The 17,977-nt window shown below is 38.1% G+C and overlaps 2 protein-coding genes across 5 annotated transcripts in view; one reads left to right on the top strand and one right to left on the bottom strand.

Annotated features, from left to right (window-relative positions):
- The window catches only part of mrpl48 (mitochondrial ribosomal protein L48), a 64,971-nt gene that overhangs the window by 45,881 nt on the left and 1,113 nt on the right, over positions 1-17,977 (bottom strand). The window contains exons 5-8 of the mRNA XM_017307437.2: positions 17,607-17,776; positions 16,231-16,333; positions 16,052-16,141; positions 14,514-14,603 (exon numbers count right to left, since the gene is read on the bottom strand). Of these exons, the coding sequence (XP_017162926.2) occupies positions 14,526-14,603; positions 16,052-16,141; positions 16,231-16,333; positions 17,607-17,776 (441 nt within the window). The 3' untranslated portion in view covers positions 14,514-14,525. The remainder of the gene's footprint in view (positions 1-14,513; positions 14,604-16,051; positions 16,142-16,230; positions 16,334-17,606; positions 17,777-17,977) is intronic.
- Positions 398-13,737, top strand: LOC145548779 (NACHT, LRR and PYD domains-containing protein 1 homolog). Of its 4 annotated transcripts, XM_081599720.1 has the most exons (10): positions 3,725-5,008; positions 8,495-8,532; positions 8,610-8,674; positions 8,897-9,105; positions 9,310-9,560; positions 9,670-9,798; positions 10,191-10,329; positions 10,734-10,766; positions 10,965-11,288; positions 12,520-13,737. In XM_081599720.1, exons 2-10 carry the CDS (start codon positions 8,530-8,532, stop codon positions 12,540-12,542), a joined length of 1,176 nt encoding a protein of 391 aa, XP_081455846.1. In that variant the 5' UTR covers positions 3,725-5,008; positions 8,495-8,529; the 3' UTR covers positions 12,543-13,737. The 4 variants fall into 4 exon arrangements, 2 of the variants coding, with proteins under 2 accessions (XP_081455846.1, XP_081455845.1); XM_081599719.1 differs by having other exon boundaries at positions 3,725-8,532; XR_014084771.1 differs by lacking the exons at positions 8,897-9,105; positions 9,310-9,560; positions 9,670-9,798; ... (2 more) ...; positions 10,965-11,288; positions 12,520-13,737 and adding an exon at positions 398-482 and having other exon boundaries at positions 2,244-8,532; positions 8,610-8,670.

The following is a 17,977-nucleotide window of genomic DNA, read 5'->3' as shown; positions in this document are numbered from 1 at the left end:
TAGTTTAACAGGAAAGAGGGTTATGAGAGAAGGGGAAGACATGCGGCAAATGTTGCCAGGCTGGGAATCAAACCTGCGATCACTGGCGTGAGGACTAAGGCCTCATTACATGGGTTGTGCTTTTCCCCTGAGCTACCACAGCACCCCAAAGGGCATGTTTCTGTTAACTAAATTTTCCATAAACACTAAACTTAATTTGCTGATTTGAGATAATGTTAAATTATTTTATTTCAGCAATAAAAAATGACTGACACATCATTATAGTTACACATAGATAATCTTTAAAAACAATAGGAGTGTTTTCTATTTTTTCTTCCAATGATCACCATAAATAGGCTGGCACTCTCTTACTTTAAACCTCTCAGATTAGAGCAGCCTCCACACCCTGGTTTGCTTAGTTTCGTTTCTGCTGTACTATTAGAGGAACTGCGTGCAAACTGTGATTCACTTGAGCATGAAGTACCGGAAATGTTTCTCATAAGGTAAGACAGCAACTACATGTATTGTATTTTAAATCCATAAAATATTAGAGTACATCTATCAATGAATCAATCAATCAATCAAATTTTATTTGTATAGTACATTTCAGCAGCAAGGCATTTCAAGGTGCTTTACTTAATTAAAGAAAAAATAAAAACAGCCCTCCCAACCCCACTGAGGGACAAGGGTGTAAGAAAATGGATGGATGGATAAAAACAGTATGTGGAAACAGCATTTCCTTATAATGGCAGGAGACATGCTTTAAAATGTACTTGTCTTCATTTTAAATGAATATTTGTGTACTTTGTATTTTTTAAAAAGACAACATTAAAACAACTATTTGGGCACCGTTTTACTGTAAAATTTCTGTTATTTTCCTATGGTGTGGAAGTATGTTTTGCTCTTTCACTATTCCAGATGAATACAAGTTTTTACTGGAGAATGGAAGAATTGTCTGCAGGATAAAATAATTCCTGACAACTCAGTTTTTGTCTCTAACAGGGCTAAAGATTAACTTTTTACGACCAACAACCAACAAAGGGTGCATGACACCTTTTAGGGAATAAAATTTATGAGGAAAGGCTAGTTGTTGATTTTGCTTCCAAATATTCAAGGTTGGACAAAGGTCGTCATCTAGACTGAGTTTGACTATTACAGAACAAGCAAGACGCTGCTGTCTGTTACTAAATTATAAAAAATTATAAAATCATACATATAGTCTATTACAAAATTAGAATGCAATCATATTAAAATATAGTTTCTGTCCAAACATCAAAGCAAAAAAAAACAAAAAAAAAACAGGCACATGTATTTATATTAACTAAGGTAGACATTACTGCAACAATGTCTTTACAGGTCTCTACAAAATACCAAACAGCAGCTCATTCAAACTGGTGTCACTAATGTTTTGTCCAGCACTGTGAAAATGGGTCACAGTGCTGGACAAAACATTAATACCAGTTCTTAAATAACTGCACTGATTCCGTGCTAGAAAAATTTATCAACTTAAAAATATTGCTCATTTTTCCCTGGACCAGAACCAAGCCCAGCGGCATTGCCTGCCCACAGAGTCAGCCGAGCCCCACCTCCTGCACTGGTGGCCAATTTTCTATTATTCTTACCTCGATTTAATACAGTAGGAATTTCAGCACTTCCTGTATCTGCGTCCTGTGTACCCCGCCCTTTTGTCAGCCGTTAGAACTGTTTAATACATTGTTAGCATGTCATAACATGCTAACAATCCCTTCTGGCTCATATTGCCTTTGAAGGCAACATGAGCGCAAAGATGCATTTGAAAAAACCCAACCAAATCTCCAGCCAGTTTTTAAGTTTTAGAAGATAATACAATTAATTTACTTTTAGAAATTGAGAAGTATTCTTTGTTTGCTGCTGACAGCTGGTCAAAATTCTTGATTGAGGTATATGGAAAAGCTTGGAGTCACATTTCTTTCCCGTTCTGATGGTCAGTTTCAATTTCAGCAAGTTGTCTATCACTCAGGTGCTTAGATGGATGATTTATGTGTCAGCAAGCAATTGCACAGTAACATCAGAGAGCAGAAATCTGATCTAACTCTCTCCAGTTATTTCTGTATGTGGAATTGTTAATATAGTTATGACTAGACTATATTATTTGCTAGTGCAGTATAATGTTTATTGCATTTAGGTTTCAACATAGCTAATTCAGCTAGATGTTTCAGCGGTTCTGTATTTGCTTGTTAACTACAAATTAAATGTTCCTTATATGTTTTATCTTACATTTGCAGGCTAAAAAATAGGCACTAAAATGGCAAGAAGACCAGCCCTGTCCACATCTATGGGCACAAAACTATCTGTGGAGGACATAGAAGATTACTTTACTCTTTTGGATGTAATTTACGCAAATCAGTTTGAAGAAGAGACCATAGACCAAGAAACTGCTGAACAAGCAGAAAAGAAGTTTCTCAGAGGAGCACCAGCTGAATGGTTAAACTTTCACATCAGTGATCTGGCTGAGTCAAATGGCACGGGATCTTCATTAATCAAAAGAGATGGGTATAAAAGACTTGTGCAGCAGATTCACAAACGGAGAAACTACATCGGAACACCAACAGTTAAACTGCTTCACCAGCAAGGATGTGGGGGAACCACACTGGCCATGCAAGTATTATGGGACATGAGAAAAACCCTCAGATGTGCTGCCTTAATGGGTTCCCCTCTAGAGCGCACAAAGATTGCAAAGGAAGTTGTTCACCTTTTTACTGGAGGCAGCAAAGATGATCTCAACACTGTGCTGCTCTTGATAAATGAAGAGTTCATTTTGGAGCATCTTCAGGACAGCATCATGGCAGAGATCGAAGAACAGCAGATAGATGTTGATATTCCTGTGGTAATTTTATTCATCTGTGTGAGAAGTGACCACGCCGTCCTCAAAACTGAACACTACAGAGAAAAAGAAGGAGTAAAGGATCGTGGTACCAGCTACGTCATCCTCAAAAGAACCCTCTCAGACACTGAAAAGGAAGAACTGGATACCAAGAAGGAAGAGCTCAGCCGAAAATATGGAGCCAAAGCCTCCCAGTTCCATGGTTTCAACATACTACACAGTAATTTCTCACGGGATTATATCCAAGAAGCATGTGCTGTCCTTAACACGGTTGGAAGGAAAAATAAACCCTTGAAGACACAACTTTTGTCCTTCCTGTCCTTGCTGAATGCCTATGTACCAGGCGCCTATCTACTAGAGTCTGACTGCTTAGACTTCCTCAGACATGACAACTCCCTGGAGGGCGACATCTCACTGGTGACCCGAATGCAGCCTTTCAGTCATCTCATTATCTCTTTTCAACATGACAAAAAGTATGAGAACAGAATCCGGATGGCTCATCCAACGATTGCAAAGCATTGCACTGAACTACTGGCTATTGCAGGAGTACCCAGAAGTGACACGGCGAGAAACTTCTTGACCCAATTTGGTCTAAAGGAGGTTTCTCCATGTTTGCTTGGCTTCATCAAGGACTTGCTGACAAAACGAGAGCATAAAAAGGATGGGTCGATGGAAGATTCGGATCTGGAGAAATTTTCTACTCTGATTTTACACATTAACGAGATAGAAGATAAAAACCAGAGTGCATCAGTTCTCAAGGTTGCATCAACATCAAAGAAGTTTGATAAGAACTCTTTGTTCCCCCAGGCACTTGCCAGGCTTTGTTATGGAGAACTTGAAGACTACAAGGAAGCTGAAATTTGGGCAAAAAGGCAATAAAACGAGACCCCAAAAAATCCTTTATTGCTGACACATTGGGCCAACTTCACAAAAACCATCTAAGGAACAAAAAGCTTTCACTCAAACCACGACAACTATTACAGTTGGCCCAGAAAGCAAATGAAGCTTTGAGCATGAAGAAGAACTTGCTGAAGAGGAACATATGAAGAGTTTGACAGAAAATGAAAAATCTAAAGTCCAGTGGAGTTTAAACATCAGAGGGCAGTTTAGTTTCCTGCAGGTCTGTAACATTCTGTTTGATAGGCTTGTCATCCAAAATGAGACTTGGAAGGACGTGCTTACAAAGAATGTGCCGATGGGCTCAGTCCTGGAATCACTTGGAGACAACAAACTCTTTAGGTTTCGAGATCTAATAAAGAATCTCAGGGATAAAGTTGAGAAAAAATTTGTGTTCTTAGACACCTTCCTCACTTATTCACAGTCTGTCATGAAAAATGACAAATCTTATGTTTCAAAGACAGCTGCAGATTGCTTCCAAAAATATGTTGGAAGCTCAATCCCCAAAGACAATGACAGACTCCAACAGACCTTCCAAAAACTGAAACAGAAACTGGCCATCACCTCTGCTGGGGTCCTCTCATGTCTAGATCGAACATGTACCTCAGACATTGAACACATCGTTAAGTGGTGGGAGGAAATTTGTCAAAGAAACAATTTCCCTACTGATGCTTTTGTCAACTTTATACTTGCGAAGATCATGCTTTCAAACAAAAACAGGGCTGCATCCAGTTCCGATTACAAAATGATTTAAAACTAAGAAAGCCACCGTCCTCTGTCACACAACCAGAATATCACCTTCTCTCTCTACTTCTGTTTTGGCCTACAGACGATGAAGACAAACCAGTCTCCGATCTCAATCAATTAATCAAAGATGCAAGTCATGCTTATGAGCGAGAATACAAGACGATGTTTCGATCAAGATACCTTCGACCTATATTTTTCTTGGGCCAGGCAAAACTGTGAACAGATTTGTTCACCGACGGGTTATTGAGATCTTGTGGACCAAAGATGCACTGCAAGAATCAAACACAAACTGGAAGAATGAGAGTATCTTCAGAGATTCCATAGTTGAAGAACGCCTTCTCAAAGTTGAAGGAGTGGTGCGAAACTACAGAGTTTATGCAAGATTCAGAGACACCGAAATTGAGGTAGACGCAAACCGAAGGGATTGTCTCTGTAGATCAGGTCATGTCTCCTTCTACATTGGATTTACCATCAAAGGTCCAGTAGCCTTCAGCATTCGGAAAAAATTCCTGGTCACTGAGGGTAAGAAAACTACTGTTCACATAAAATACTGTAGGGTTTATTTCTTTATATTATGATGTCATGACACCATAATACACTTATAAGATACCTGTAAAACCCCTGGTAGGTTTACCCAAGGCGAATAGGACCTAGGTGAGGAATCAGAAAAACAACCCAAAAGATCTTTCATGATGGGGATCAGTTCATTACAGGCACAGGGTTCCCTTGTCTGGATGCTCATCAACAAGCCCCCTCTTTGGTTCAGGCTTGAGGCATTCTGTTGAGCCCATGGTGGCCAGGCTTTCACCCGTGGAGCCCATCCAGGCATAACTTGAAGAAAAAATGTGGGCTCACCACTTATGGGAGGAGACAAATGAGTGGTTTGTGGAAAGGGCCAAGCCGAAAGCAAATACCTTGGTGGTCTGATCCTTGCCAAGAAAGGTAACAGATGAGAGGTGGAATGCCACCTCTCTGGTGGATTCGGAGTCTGAGTTGGTGTCCAAGATTGTGAAGTTCCAGCTAGATAAAGTCACCAGCTCCACTCTCCTCGAGAGCAGTTCAACACTTATCCACTGTGGAGTTTGCTTGCTGAGAGGCACTGAGCAAGAGGGGACATACTGTTTGCCCTCCATCTTGTTGATTGTTCACTGGTGTTCACCCTAGTGAATAGCCTACAGGCCAAATGGTAATTGAGATTACCAGTCCTTTTTAGAGTCCTTGGAGTGGGTCCTGGGAGTGCCCTTGCTGGGGACTCCTTTGTTCTGCACAACATTTGAATGATGCTTTGTTATTCAACATCTGTGCTTGTCATGGATTGTAAAAAGAAAAAAAACAATATTCAAACATATGGGTGCCCATACATACTCTTGAGACCAAACACTTTGAGCTGTCATTTGATGATCAACTTTGAGGAGTCTCCTGTCAGAAGGAGCATCAACTCCTACCTCCATTACAACTTTGAACACATCCTGGGGTAGACTGAATCCAAGCAGGCCATCTTTCATGCCTTCATTGTGGAGTCATCAGATTTGAGCTGTAGCCATAAGTTGGCAAGTGTCTTTGATGGCAGCATCCCTAAAACCCCCTGGTGAATATATAGTCCTATATGGGTTCTTTTTACTTGTTTGACTCCTGAAGCAACCAGTGTTTACTGGTAGTCCCAGCAAAATGCAGCTTAGGTGGTTACTGAGTCATAAACTCATGTGAGGGAGAAGTTCAATGAGGAAATGGAGAATAACTTCCATACAGCTTTCAGGAGATTATGATCTGCTGTCCAGCGTCTTAGGAGAGAGAAGCAGTGGTGGGCGAAATTTTCAAGACTACCTTAAGGCTCTGGATGGTGTTGGGTTCTGTTGGTTGATAGACTTCTGAAAAATCACAAACATCAGGGGAAGTCCCCCTGAATTGACAGACCAAGATGGTGGTCCCCCTAATTTAAAAGGGGAACTGAAGATTGTGTTATAATTACAGGTGGCTCACACTCATTTAGCCTCGTAGGTAATCCAGGGATTTAGATGAGCTCTGAGTACCGACCAAACGAACAAGACAGTGTATACAAGCAACCAAAATTTATTTCATTTGCAGTGTGTTTGGGCTTTCCCTTATTGATAGGGTGAGAAGTTCAGTCATCCAGGAGGGGCTTGGAATAGAGAGCAATCAGTTGAGGTGGATCAGACATCTGGTTAGGATCCTTCCCGCCAAGGGAGATCCAAAGATAGACCGAAGAGAAGTTGGAGGGACTACGCTTCTCAGCTGATCTGGGAACATTTTTGGATGCCCACTGAAGTGATGCTCCAAGTGGATGGTGAGAGAGGCTTCTCTACCTAGCCTGCTGTCCGCATGACCCAAACCATTAAAACCCTCTATGGCATGGCGTTGCCCTCAGGCAACAAACCATATATCTGTACCTCATGTTGCTCCTTTATTTTATTTTTGGGGGTTGATGATTTAAAATACCTTTAGACATACCTTTGTCCAAATAAAAGAGGTATTGAGGTTCATGTGACCTTTTACTTAGAAGAGGAGCAGTCCTTTCTACGAAGCAGAGGCGCATGCTACACCTTGCCTCCTACTTGTAAGTTATACATCTCTTTTCTTCATGTTTAAATTTGGGTCACTCTAACTAAAAATATTTTCATATCTATGAGTATGTAAAGAATCTTTGTAAATCATTTCTAGACAATTTTTTAATAATTTATATGTTAAAACTGTGTTTTTTTGTTTGTTGCCTCAGAGCAACATTGCACAGTTAGGGCCCTTCTGCTCAGACAATATTATTCTAATGTGATGATATTCAATTGATTACAAAATAATTATCACAGTCAATTTTTTACTTTATTATTGACTAACAGCAACAGGAGATGGATGTAAGGTCATTTCATGGACAAAAGGTGCATAAGTTGGGGTCATTCCAATGAAAACATGAGGATCCAGTATACAACCATTATTTCATTGTTTGTTAATCCTCAAAACTGACTTCAGTCCCAAAGAGTGATAAGCTGGTCATCAATGAACTAATGGCCCTATTCCAAGGCAGGCAAAGACAACCTATACAGGTTGTCTTTGTGTGCAACCACCACACAAAAAACTGTGCAACTGTGCAACCACCAAATCTACCAGATATGGAAGCTGGTGGAAATGTTATCCTTTGCTTGGCTCAAATTCTACCAAAAAAAAAAATCTGAACTACAAACTCTTAAAAAAAGAACCTGCATCCATAAGTCCAGTCACTGATGTGAATCTGGTCGCTACAACCCATAGATAATCAGATGAAAAGATGGTGAGTCCCAGGTAAGCCAATAATCAAGTGCCAAAAATGTGATATGCACTCTTTTTCCCATCAGCAAGCAATTCCTTCCTGATGTTTAACATATAATAGGGAAAAAGACTGATTTCAACATCCTGAGTAACGCCGCCAAACACACAAATGCCTGTTTTAGTAATTTGCTTAAATGTACCGTTCATTAATGAAAGTTAGTTGTTTATTTTATATTTGGTGAGTTTGAACCATGTCTGATTTATTTTTGTCAAAAAACTGTTTTTTGTGAATATAGTTTTGTTTGATTTGTATTTCATTTCTCATAATCACTGTAGAAAACTTAGCGTTTTAGGCCCTTGTAGCACAATGTTGCCCTGAGGCAACAAAACCAAATCCGGTTCTGGGAGGTGTCAGGGTCCATTTTATGACTGATATGTAATTAAGGGCCACCAAGCTCCCAAAGAATGCAAGAAAATATTTTTTCCCCCAAAAAATAAAAAGTCAGGGCATAGAGGGTTAAGCAGAAGATAATGAAAGGATGGATGGAGACCCACAAGTCCAAAAGTATATGTTAATTTTTCACGTGACTGAAGTAAATTCAGCATATTATTTATAAATATACAAGGTATATAAAGGTTTACATATTTATATCAGTAGATCAAAAGATTTTTTGTCTTTCTTGTACTCTGATGATACAAAATGTTTTCCATTCAAATAATGTTCACACTGAAAATTGTGTTCTATTATAGAGCAGTCAGGGAAATTAAAGTCTGAAGCTCATGAAATGGTAAGTTGTTTTTTTGTTTGTTTTGTTTGCTGTCTTGAAAAAGAAATACTAAAAAACTATATTGCCTTTTGAATCAGGACACATGTGACTGGATTAAACTTGACCCTGAAGTCCACAGAGTGAGTGAGATGCAAACATACAGGTGATTACAAGTTTACAAGGGTGATTTAATGGAATCCAGGACTGTTAAAGAACACATATTAATGCAATCACTAATTATTTCTGTTAGGTTTTATTCACAATTAATGATCAAATATCTCTCAATTAATTTAAACAAAAGAAATCCTTGAATAAGTGTGGCATCCTTTCTGCAACAAGGATGTACAACTAAACGTTTTCATTTTATTTTTCTTTCATCTCCTAGCTTGCAGTCAGGCAGTGGTTGCTTTGAATGCAGTGTATCCACCTTGCGCTGGGTTTGCAAGGAGCCCATCTCCTTCAGGTACCATTTTGGCTCTTGGGAGGAACACTATGAAAGAATTACCCTCATGGATTACCTGCCTGCTGGACCTGTGCTGGACATCTCCATCTTAGCTGGAACAATGGAGGAGGTGTTTTTACCCCACTGGATTGGTAAGTTATACAGTTCCAGTAAGAAGCTTGTACATATCAAATCAATCTTGATACATCAGGAAGGAGGAGTATGTCCAATTTTATTTACAGGTACGCCACACACATTAAGAAAGTTCATTTGTATTTATGAGCAAATAATGACTAACATTTCCTACCTGATGTATATTGTTTATGATTGTTTTGGTGTTATTTGGTTTCTTTTAGGTACTGAATCAACAAGTCCAGACATGTTTGCAGTTTTGCATGTAGATGCTTGTGGAGATTCTATAGAAAAGGTGTCTGACGTGACATCTTCCTACGTGAAGTTACTTCAGCCAACATTTTCACCCAAAGCCCCAATTTTCCTGAGAAAGCTGGGAATATCAGTGAAAGTTCGCGCAGATGTTTTAATATTCAAGACTATAAAGGAGTACCTTACCCTTCATCTTTACCTCGTCCCACATTGTTTGAAAAAGGTTTCCTAAACTAATTATTTCAGATATTATGTATACAGTAGTTTGCTCGGAGTTTTCAAAATGGGAACTCAACCACAAAGCTTGATTTTATTTCATTTTATTTTGACAGAAAGTTTGTGAAGAGGAGTCTGGTCATAGTTCAAAAATGATCTCAAAACCAGGCAAACAAGAGTCCTTGGAAACTCTGGATTCTTTCAACTTGACAACAGATGCAGACAATGCTGAAATTGAGCCTGAAGTAAGACATTTTCTGTCATTCAGCACAAACAAATTGGAATTGAGGTTTTAATTTAATGATGAGCATATAACATCATTATTCAAACTTCTTAATGCCTTGACAGTCATGGCCAAAAAATTTTGGAAGTCATTCAAATGTGTTTTACAATCATTGTGTGGTCAATTTAAGTTACAACTTGTTATAGAAAGTGATCAAATGCATATTCTTTGCTTATATTCCTGAAAACAGTAATTTGATGAGCAAAGGAGAAGCTGTGAGAGACTTCCACTGAAATTAGCCAACTGATAGAGGGGCATATGTGCTTGAAATCATTGCCTGAGAAAAGTCTTTGTGGAATCAGAAAAAAAACATCAGAAGCTGCACTTCAAAATGACAAAGTACTTTCTCCACAGACATTGTGCCTTGCATACGACACTGGAACATACTTTGAAGTGTGCATCAGAAATGCAGACAGCGACTTCAACCTAACATTAACAGCAGAAAACAAAAACAATGATGGAGTCACAATCTGGAAACGCAAAATTCGAAGAGGTCAGTGTTTTTCTTCATTAATATAAAAAGGCATCTTGGTAAAATATATCCTACTCATGGCTCATTACAGTAATTCCAAATTAAATAGATTCATGACACACAAATGGTAAGATAATCCCAATAATTGTGTAAGCTATAGCATGTTTTTATGATAAATGTTTAACGTGTATAATTTAATAATACATTTTTGGAACTTAAATTTTAGGTTTCAATTAGCTCTAAGTCATGTTAATCAAAATTGATTGAAATAAATACTTAAAAGAAAGCTGTGTGTACTGAATTTGAATTGAGTTACTGAAACACATTAAACCAAGATCCAACTCTGACATGTAGCATCTGCATTTTTTTAACACTCAGTGGTTTCATTATTTATGAATTTAGTTTTTATCTGCCCTTTATTTTAGGTGACTATAGAATTAACAATGATAACGCACAAGGTAAGAAAACATTTAAAAACCAGTAACTTTGCCAGTTTGTCTCATTTATACCATCAGCATAGTTTTAATTTCCACTCCTGTTTAAGACAACTTAACATTTTCACTACACTCCATAAAAAAGTTGTAAAAATGACGTTTTCCTGTTAATTATTCTATCTTGTTGCATGTCTTCTGTTGTTTACCCTCTGGATTGTTCAGCCATGGCTGAAGAAGCTGAAGCTGCATCTGTAGTGCAGCTGCTTAAAAACCAGAAAGCAAAGCTGATAAAGATTCTCAGCGCGGAGGCAGATTTTGTTCTACAGCACGCACATTCCCGGGATCTAACTTCGGATCAGGGCTATGAGAAGATTAAAGCTTGTCGAGTTCCTAGTGAAAAGGTGCAAGAGCTTTTGGATCATGTCATCCAGAGAGGAGCCCAAGCAGCCAAAGGAATGCTGGAGCTGCTGAAGAGCAAAAAGATGCAGGAAACATTTCCTATGCTTGCTTCTGTTCAATGTCTGCATGTCAAAAGACCATTGTCAGGTATGAAGAAAATCAACTGTTATTTTTCTTATTATGTGAAGGCTGTAAGCATTCGCACAATTGACTTGGTGCTACCTGACAATAAATGTGGCAACAACTTGGTAATTTCTCTGTAAAGCAGTAACTTTTCAGGCAGATGGTAATATTCATACACAGCCTGATATATGTGATCAAAACATTGTTTAGATATATACTATTACATGTTCCCCAAATATTTTTGCATGTGCAAAATTTGCCTAAGACAACTATGTCAATAAGGCATAGATGTCATGACAGAAAAGCTTTAAAAATATTAAAATAGATGATAAATATCCTCCAGTAATGCTAATTTGAGAAACAAGAAAACCTAATAATTATGGCACAGCACCGCTAGGCCTGAATACTCTGGGTGTAGTGCCTTGGATTATATTTGCTGCATGTTCCACATATTGTGAAGGTAAACAATGTCTGAATTGGACAGATTAGTACAGTTGGACTGCTGACAATATTTATGCAATAAAAACAAAACTAAAAACACCATGAATAAACTTTGTTATTTAACAAACTAATTAATTCCAACAACTACCAGTGAACAAAAACTGCCATGCAGACAAAGGATTATTGAAAACAAAATAATTCCCCCATTCAAAGTTCCTTCATGGGCTCATATGAAAAACATTTATGTTCTGTAACATTTACTTTTTTCAAAGCTCCTCAGATCCTTTGTAAATTTCTCTGAGGTTTTCCGCAAATAGCTTCATGGACCCGTTGTATGACTCGCTTGAAATATTTTTGCCAATCTTCTTTGCCTTACTGTTGGCTGATAAAGCAAACATGTCTCACCAAGTAAGGCCAGGAGCTTCACTAGCTTCACCATATGACTGTGTTAGTATGTCAGACATTTGCTCTACTTTCACATGCGGGTGGAGCCATCTTGTCTCCACCCGCATGTGAATTGGGAAATGGGGGTGTCATATCAATTGGAATCATGTTTCTCTTTATTCATTATTTTTCTCGTTATTCTGGTTGACAATTTGAAGTGGTAACATTGATAACACACAAGACAAGAAAACAGTATGTTTCTACTCTTACGGAATCAACTATTGAGGGTGCTGATTAGACACCGATAACATTTTTAAATATTTTACAGTGATACATTCCATAACAATTACACTCCTAAGGATTTTGAAAGTTGCTTTGTTTAACTTGTGCCTAAGATTTTAATTGCTTTATTCTATCATTTTCGCAACAGATCAGCATTTTGTTCAGCTCTGATCGAAAGAGTGAAAGACACCAAACATATCCTGGACAAGCTGCTGAACATTGGCTTGATCGTGCAGAAGACACACGATGCTATCAGTGACATAGCAACCAAACCTGAGCAGATGACAGAGATTTTGAAGATTGTCACTTCATCTGGGAGAAGTGGAAAAGACGATTTCCTTAAAATCGTCAGAGTCTGAAGCCTCTATTAGAGGAGATTGAAGAATATCCGTAGGGGAGCAATCCAAGAAGAACAGAGGTCATAGGACGGAAGGTTTCCCACAATAAAACAAACACATCGAGTTACTGAAGTGACCAAGTCATAATCCACATATTAAACTCTAAAGACTGAAGTGGAAGAACTATGCTGTGCAGAAACTAAAGTAATAGAAAAAAAAGTAAATGATACAGGCATCATGTTCTCCAAAGATAATAGTTTTCCTCTTGTTTACTTTTATTATGCAGTGAACTGAGTTGTTACACACTGTGTTTGGATGTTTTTTGTCATATGTAATGATTTAGCAATAATGTAAGAGAATGGAATATCCCTATGATCTTATTTCTTTAAACAAAGAGAAACTTTAAGGTCTTGATTGAAACTATAAACTCCACATTGTAGAAAACCTCTAACGATGAGTGATGACTTTCTCAACTGTTTTGTAAACCATGCAGCTCCGTCATAATCTGAGATCTTCCAGTTAAAGACTAGATGGATTAAAAAAATAAACAATAAAATAATAAAAGACTGGATGATTCCTCATAGGGGACAGACATTTCAAAGCGGCGGCCCTTACAAAGCGGAGTGCTTTGCATCCATCTTTGTGATCTTTTGACTGTTGTTCTCCTAAGGGGCTTTTAAAGACTCATTTATCTAAACTGTTTTTAACTAGTTTTATTTGGAACATGTATTCTGTTTTATTTTTATAAGTTTTATTCATATTTTTAAAGCACTGTTTATGTGAAAGGTGCTATTAATAAAGCTGACTTTACCCATGTAATTTTACGCAACAGAGACTCAAGGTGAGCGACAGCTGCCATATTCACAGGTACTTTTGTATAGTTTTTAAAAAATATATTTTATTTAATTAAGCTCAAAGTTACACTTTTATTTGAAGAACTTCTATTGTGGAGTGACTAAATTTTTTACACATAAAATATTTATCAGTTTTATCAAGAACAGAAAATCACAAATGGCATGATTTTGATTATTTTGATCCAGAACTCATTCAACCCATCTGGTCTGTGAATGCCTTGGAATGTCACCAGAAATAGGGATGTATGAGATTCCCTATCTTGCAGAAGGAAAAGCCGATGGATGGCCTGGTAGAGAATTTCCAGCTGAGGAAGGTATAGATTGTCACAAGATAGTTGCATCCTATGTTGCAAATGGTCAATATAGGATGCATGTTGACCATTTCCTTAAATGGTCATGAAAACAGCGCTGCACTTTTCTGCAGCCTCCCCTGCCAACAACAAAGTTGCAATTTCCATCCAGGAGTTATTAACCATTTTAGCCGTATTAGTATTATAGCAGTTATTTAATGAAGAAACATACAAATGTACATAATCTTCACCTCGACAAACGTTCCTCGAGGTGAAGGAATAACTGACAAAAAATTACTTACCTGCACAAACAAAAACCCTAATAAACTAATATATTGGCAACAAAGAATAATTCAGTATATACAATTTAATCCAGCAATCCCACAATGCCCCACATATAAACCAAATGTCTTGTATACAATTTAATCCTGCAACATTTCTATATTAACACATAAATCCCATTAAATGGAAAAGGCAAATTGAAGGGAAGTTATTTTTAAAAGAGGATGAGGAAAATGTTTTCTTTTTAAATTTTATTTATTTATTTCAAACAGGTTTTTAGAAAACAAGAAAAATAGTAATCAGTAGGACAGAAGGGAATAAATCCATTTTAAACAAACAGGTTTTGCTCATTTTGTGGAAATAAAGTTTCAGAGGAACCTTGAGAACATCCTACTGGTTGATCTGAGCGACGAGCCCCTCCAGCTCTGGACGAGCCTTAAAGCGTGCTTGATAATCTGCCTCTGTGTGCTGCAATGGAAAGAGAAGGGTTAAAAGTAGAATATTGCTGATACATTTAGATGGTGATTTTTTTTTATATTGCATTTAACCAGTTTGTTTCATCAACCTGTAGTAATGGCAGACAGAAAACATGTGATTTGTTTTTGCTTTGTGTTTAAATGTAGCACATGTGAGCAGGATGGTAAAGCAGGTAACTGAAGAGAAAATCTTCAAAATTCACTAAGAAAACTGCAGTAAACATTTTAAGGGTCACTAAATTATTACAATAGTAGTAAACGCTCCCTTCATAGGATGTGCCAATTAACTTAAAATAAGTATTGGGAGCATCATCTTCAGGGATGACTGAAGTTACAAACATAATATATTAGACTGCTGTTCAGTCAAACTATTAAAGCAATAAAATGTGGATTAGTGCAGCGATTTTGGAAATTAAGTCATTCTTTTCCTTTTACCTCATGGGAAACCATGATAAATGAACACAAACTTTACTGTGAATGACTAGGTGGTGAATTATGAAAAATGAATTCATTCATTTTAATCTGGCTGAACTGAGATTAGGAGTACCGTATTTTCCGCACTATAAGGCGCACCTAAAAACCTTCAATTTCCTCAAAAGCCGACAGTGCGCCTTATAATCCGGTGCACCTGTTATATATGAGCCACGACAGGTCTAGCAACTACGGTAAGCAGCCGCCTGTAGACTTCCTTTTCGCCTGTAGAAGAAGAAGTGCGCGGTGCATGCTGGGATAGTTGTCAGAACGCTGGTTTGTTAATAAAGTTTGACTGACCTATCTACCTGCCGACCTGATAATCAGGTCGTCTGCGGGTTATTTAGCACCACGTTCTCCACGAACATGCTGTGCGCGAAGGGTGACCATCGTCCGGCCACGCCCAGGCCCAGTCGCGGAAGGCTCTCCTCGCCGACCGGAGTCGGACTGTTTTGTTGACATTCACTTTAGTGCAACTCCATCTAGTGGAAGCATAACGTAACTCCAGCCTCTTCTGCAGTCTATTCTATGTGCCTTATAAACCGGTGCGCCTTATAGTGTGGAAAATATGGTAGTTCTTATTAAAACTGCAGTATGCAACTTTTACAGAAAAACTGTCACTATGTTGTGACAGAATGGTATGAAACAACATTAATCTGCAGAAATACAACCAGTCAGAAACAACTAATCAGACCTAGGGAGATGGTCTTAGCGCTATCAGTCATTGTTGGTTGGATTTAAACGGGGCTGTATGGATCTTGTCAGAGGTTTATCTGTACTCATTGCATGTGGTCTTGATTTTGGGCTTTTACTTATTTGGTGTGTTTATTTTTAGGAAAAACAGTTTGATTTACTTATGAAGTACTATGTCACAATAAATGCTCTTTACAAAAGTCCAAAACTATAAGACCACAAATGCATCCCAATCATCCCAACACGCTGTAATATCCAGGATCAGATCTGACTCACCTCCTGCACTGAGAGCTGAACTCCTTCTGGTTGGTTCTTCAGAATAACGTCCATGAAGACGGGACACAGCGAGGCGTTCAAACTACTCAACTAAACACAGAAACAACACGTTCCGTCAGCTTCCACAACGTTCTCCAGAATCTAATCAAACCCGCAGCTTAGGAGACTTTTAGAAAGACCTGGACGACGCGCTGGTGGGTCTTCAGGACGGCGTCCACGTACGTTTTGTTGCCCTGTTCTTGCATTAGCAACACTTCTGTGCTCTTGGTTGGCAAAGCATAGCTGTGAGTCGAAGGCATAAGAGAAATATTACTGCTTTTGTTTACGTTTGATTCACTATTTAAAACATACACAGCAACTTATTTAACAGTTTAATTCATAAGGCAGTCAATTCTATATCTGTACTCCACATTCAGCCAATTTATTTGGTTTAGACATAAACTTTAGATGGACATCTGTTTACCACTGTTTTAGCAACATGTAGCTCTCCTTAAATTACCTCATTTGGGACTCAAATTGCAGAGTTATCCACTTACTGTCAGTTTTTTGCAGAAATTCATGCTAAATCAACAGATCCATGCATTTTTTCACGCTAATAAATAATTTGAGTTGATTTACTGAGCCCTCCAGGGAACATGGGAATTTTTTTTTTCTTCAGCGTTCTCTCACAATAATGTACTGATCAGTTCGCAGCATAATTGAATACTGTAAGCCTTTGTTACAGGGGCCACCGTACTTTCAACACAAGGTTATGTAAGGTTTTTCCATGAATGTTAAACTAAACCAAACCTTTTAAACCATTCAGATTACCAGCATAACAGACACAGTCCAAACTGTCAGATGACTGATTACCCTGTGATAATGAATCAGAAATAGTCCAAATACTTTGGATGTATTTTTTTTTCTTTCCTACTTACGGAAAGTTTATGTTTATATCATAAGTTTATGGTGGATTAAGTAAAGAAATAGATATAAAACTTAATATATTTCACAAGGAGATATTAACATTCAAGGAAAACCCTTACATAACCTCCTTGTATTAAAGCAGAAAGTATGACAGCCACCATAAGAAAGGCTTACAGTATCCAGTTATGCCCCATGAACTTCATGCCAAAACCTTTCGCTAGGGAACGCAAAAGGAAAAACAATTCCCATGTCCCCTGGAGGACTCCATAGAAATTTTCTGCAAAAATGGTCAAAAACATTGGATTCATGTGATACTAGCAACAACCTGCAGGTGGCAGTATTTTTTTCCTTCTACCTCACTAACTTGATGTCAATTTGTAGTGGAAGATTTATATGGAGAGGGACAAAAAGCTACATTTACTGTCATAAACAAAAACTGGGAAAGGGCAGAGGTCAATTAATTTTGCACAACTTGCAATGAGGTACTTTGGAAGGGGTTTAATAAGGAAGACAGGTGGCAAATTACTTGCAAAGATATCTAAAGAAATACATGATCAATTCAAACTTATGTTTTTGAGATGGCTTTCATATCCGTGATGAATATCCCGAGACTGTAGCTACACTGCAGCGTTCTCCTGCTGATCGTCACCTGTCTGCCACTTTAATGTTGAGCCGGTTGCAGAAGTTGTGGATGTACTGGGAGTAATGCTCCACCACGGTCATGTCGTAACCGGACACCGTCACGTTCAGAGTCCCGTACGCCGTATCAGTCGCTGAAACAAGCTCTTTTTGCTGGTTTCTGTCTTTCTTCTTCTTGGGCTGAACAACAAAAAAAAGCCTTCATGAAGTAAAGTATATCAGGTGTTCCGTAATGAAACATGGTGTGGACTAAGATGATCAACAATCAATCGAGATGTGCATAATTGTTAGGCAGCTTCTACACTTCAGGGAGATTTGGAAAAAGAATGATTTGGCATAAAAACCTAAAAGATGCTGAAACACTGAGTTCCTTGAAATAAA

Source organism: Poecilia reticulata, chromosome 18, assembly GCF_904066995.2.
Source record: "Poecilia reticulata chromosome 18, P_reticulata-male-v2, whole genome shotgun sequence".
NCBI lineage: Eukaryota > Metazoa > Chordata > Actinopteri > Cyprinodontiformes > Poeciliidae > Poecilia > Poecilia reticulata.
This window is presented reverse-complemented; position numbering and strand designations above follow the sequence as displayed.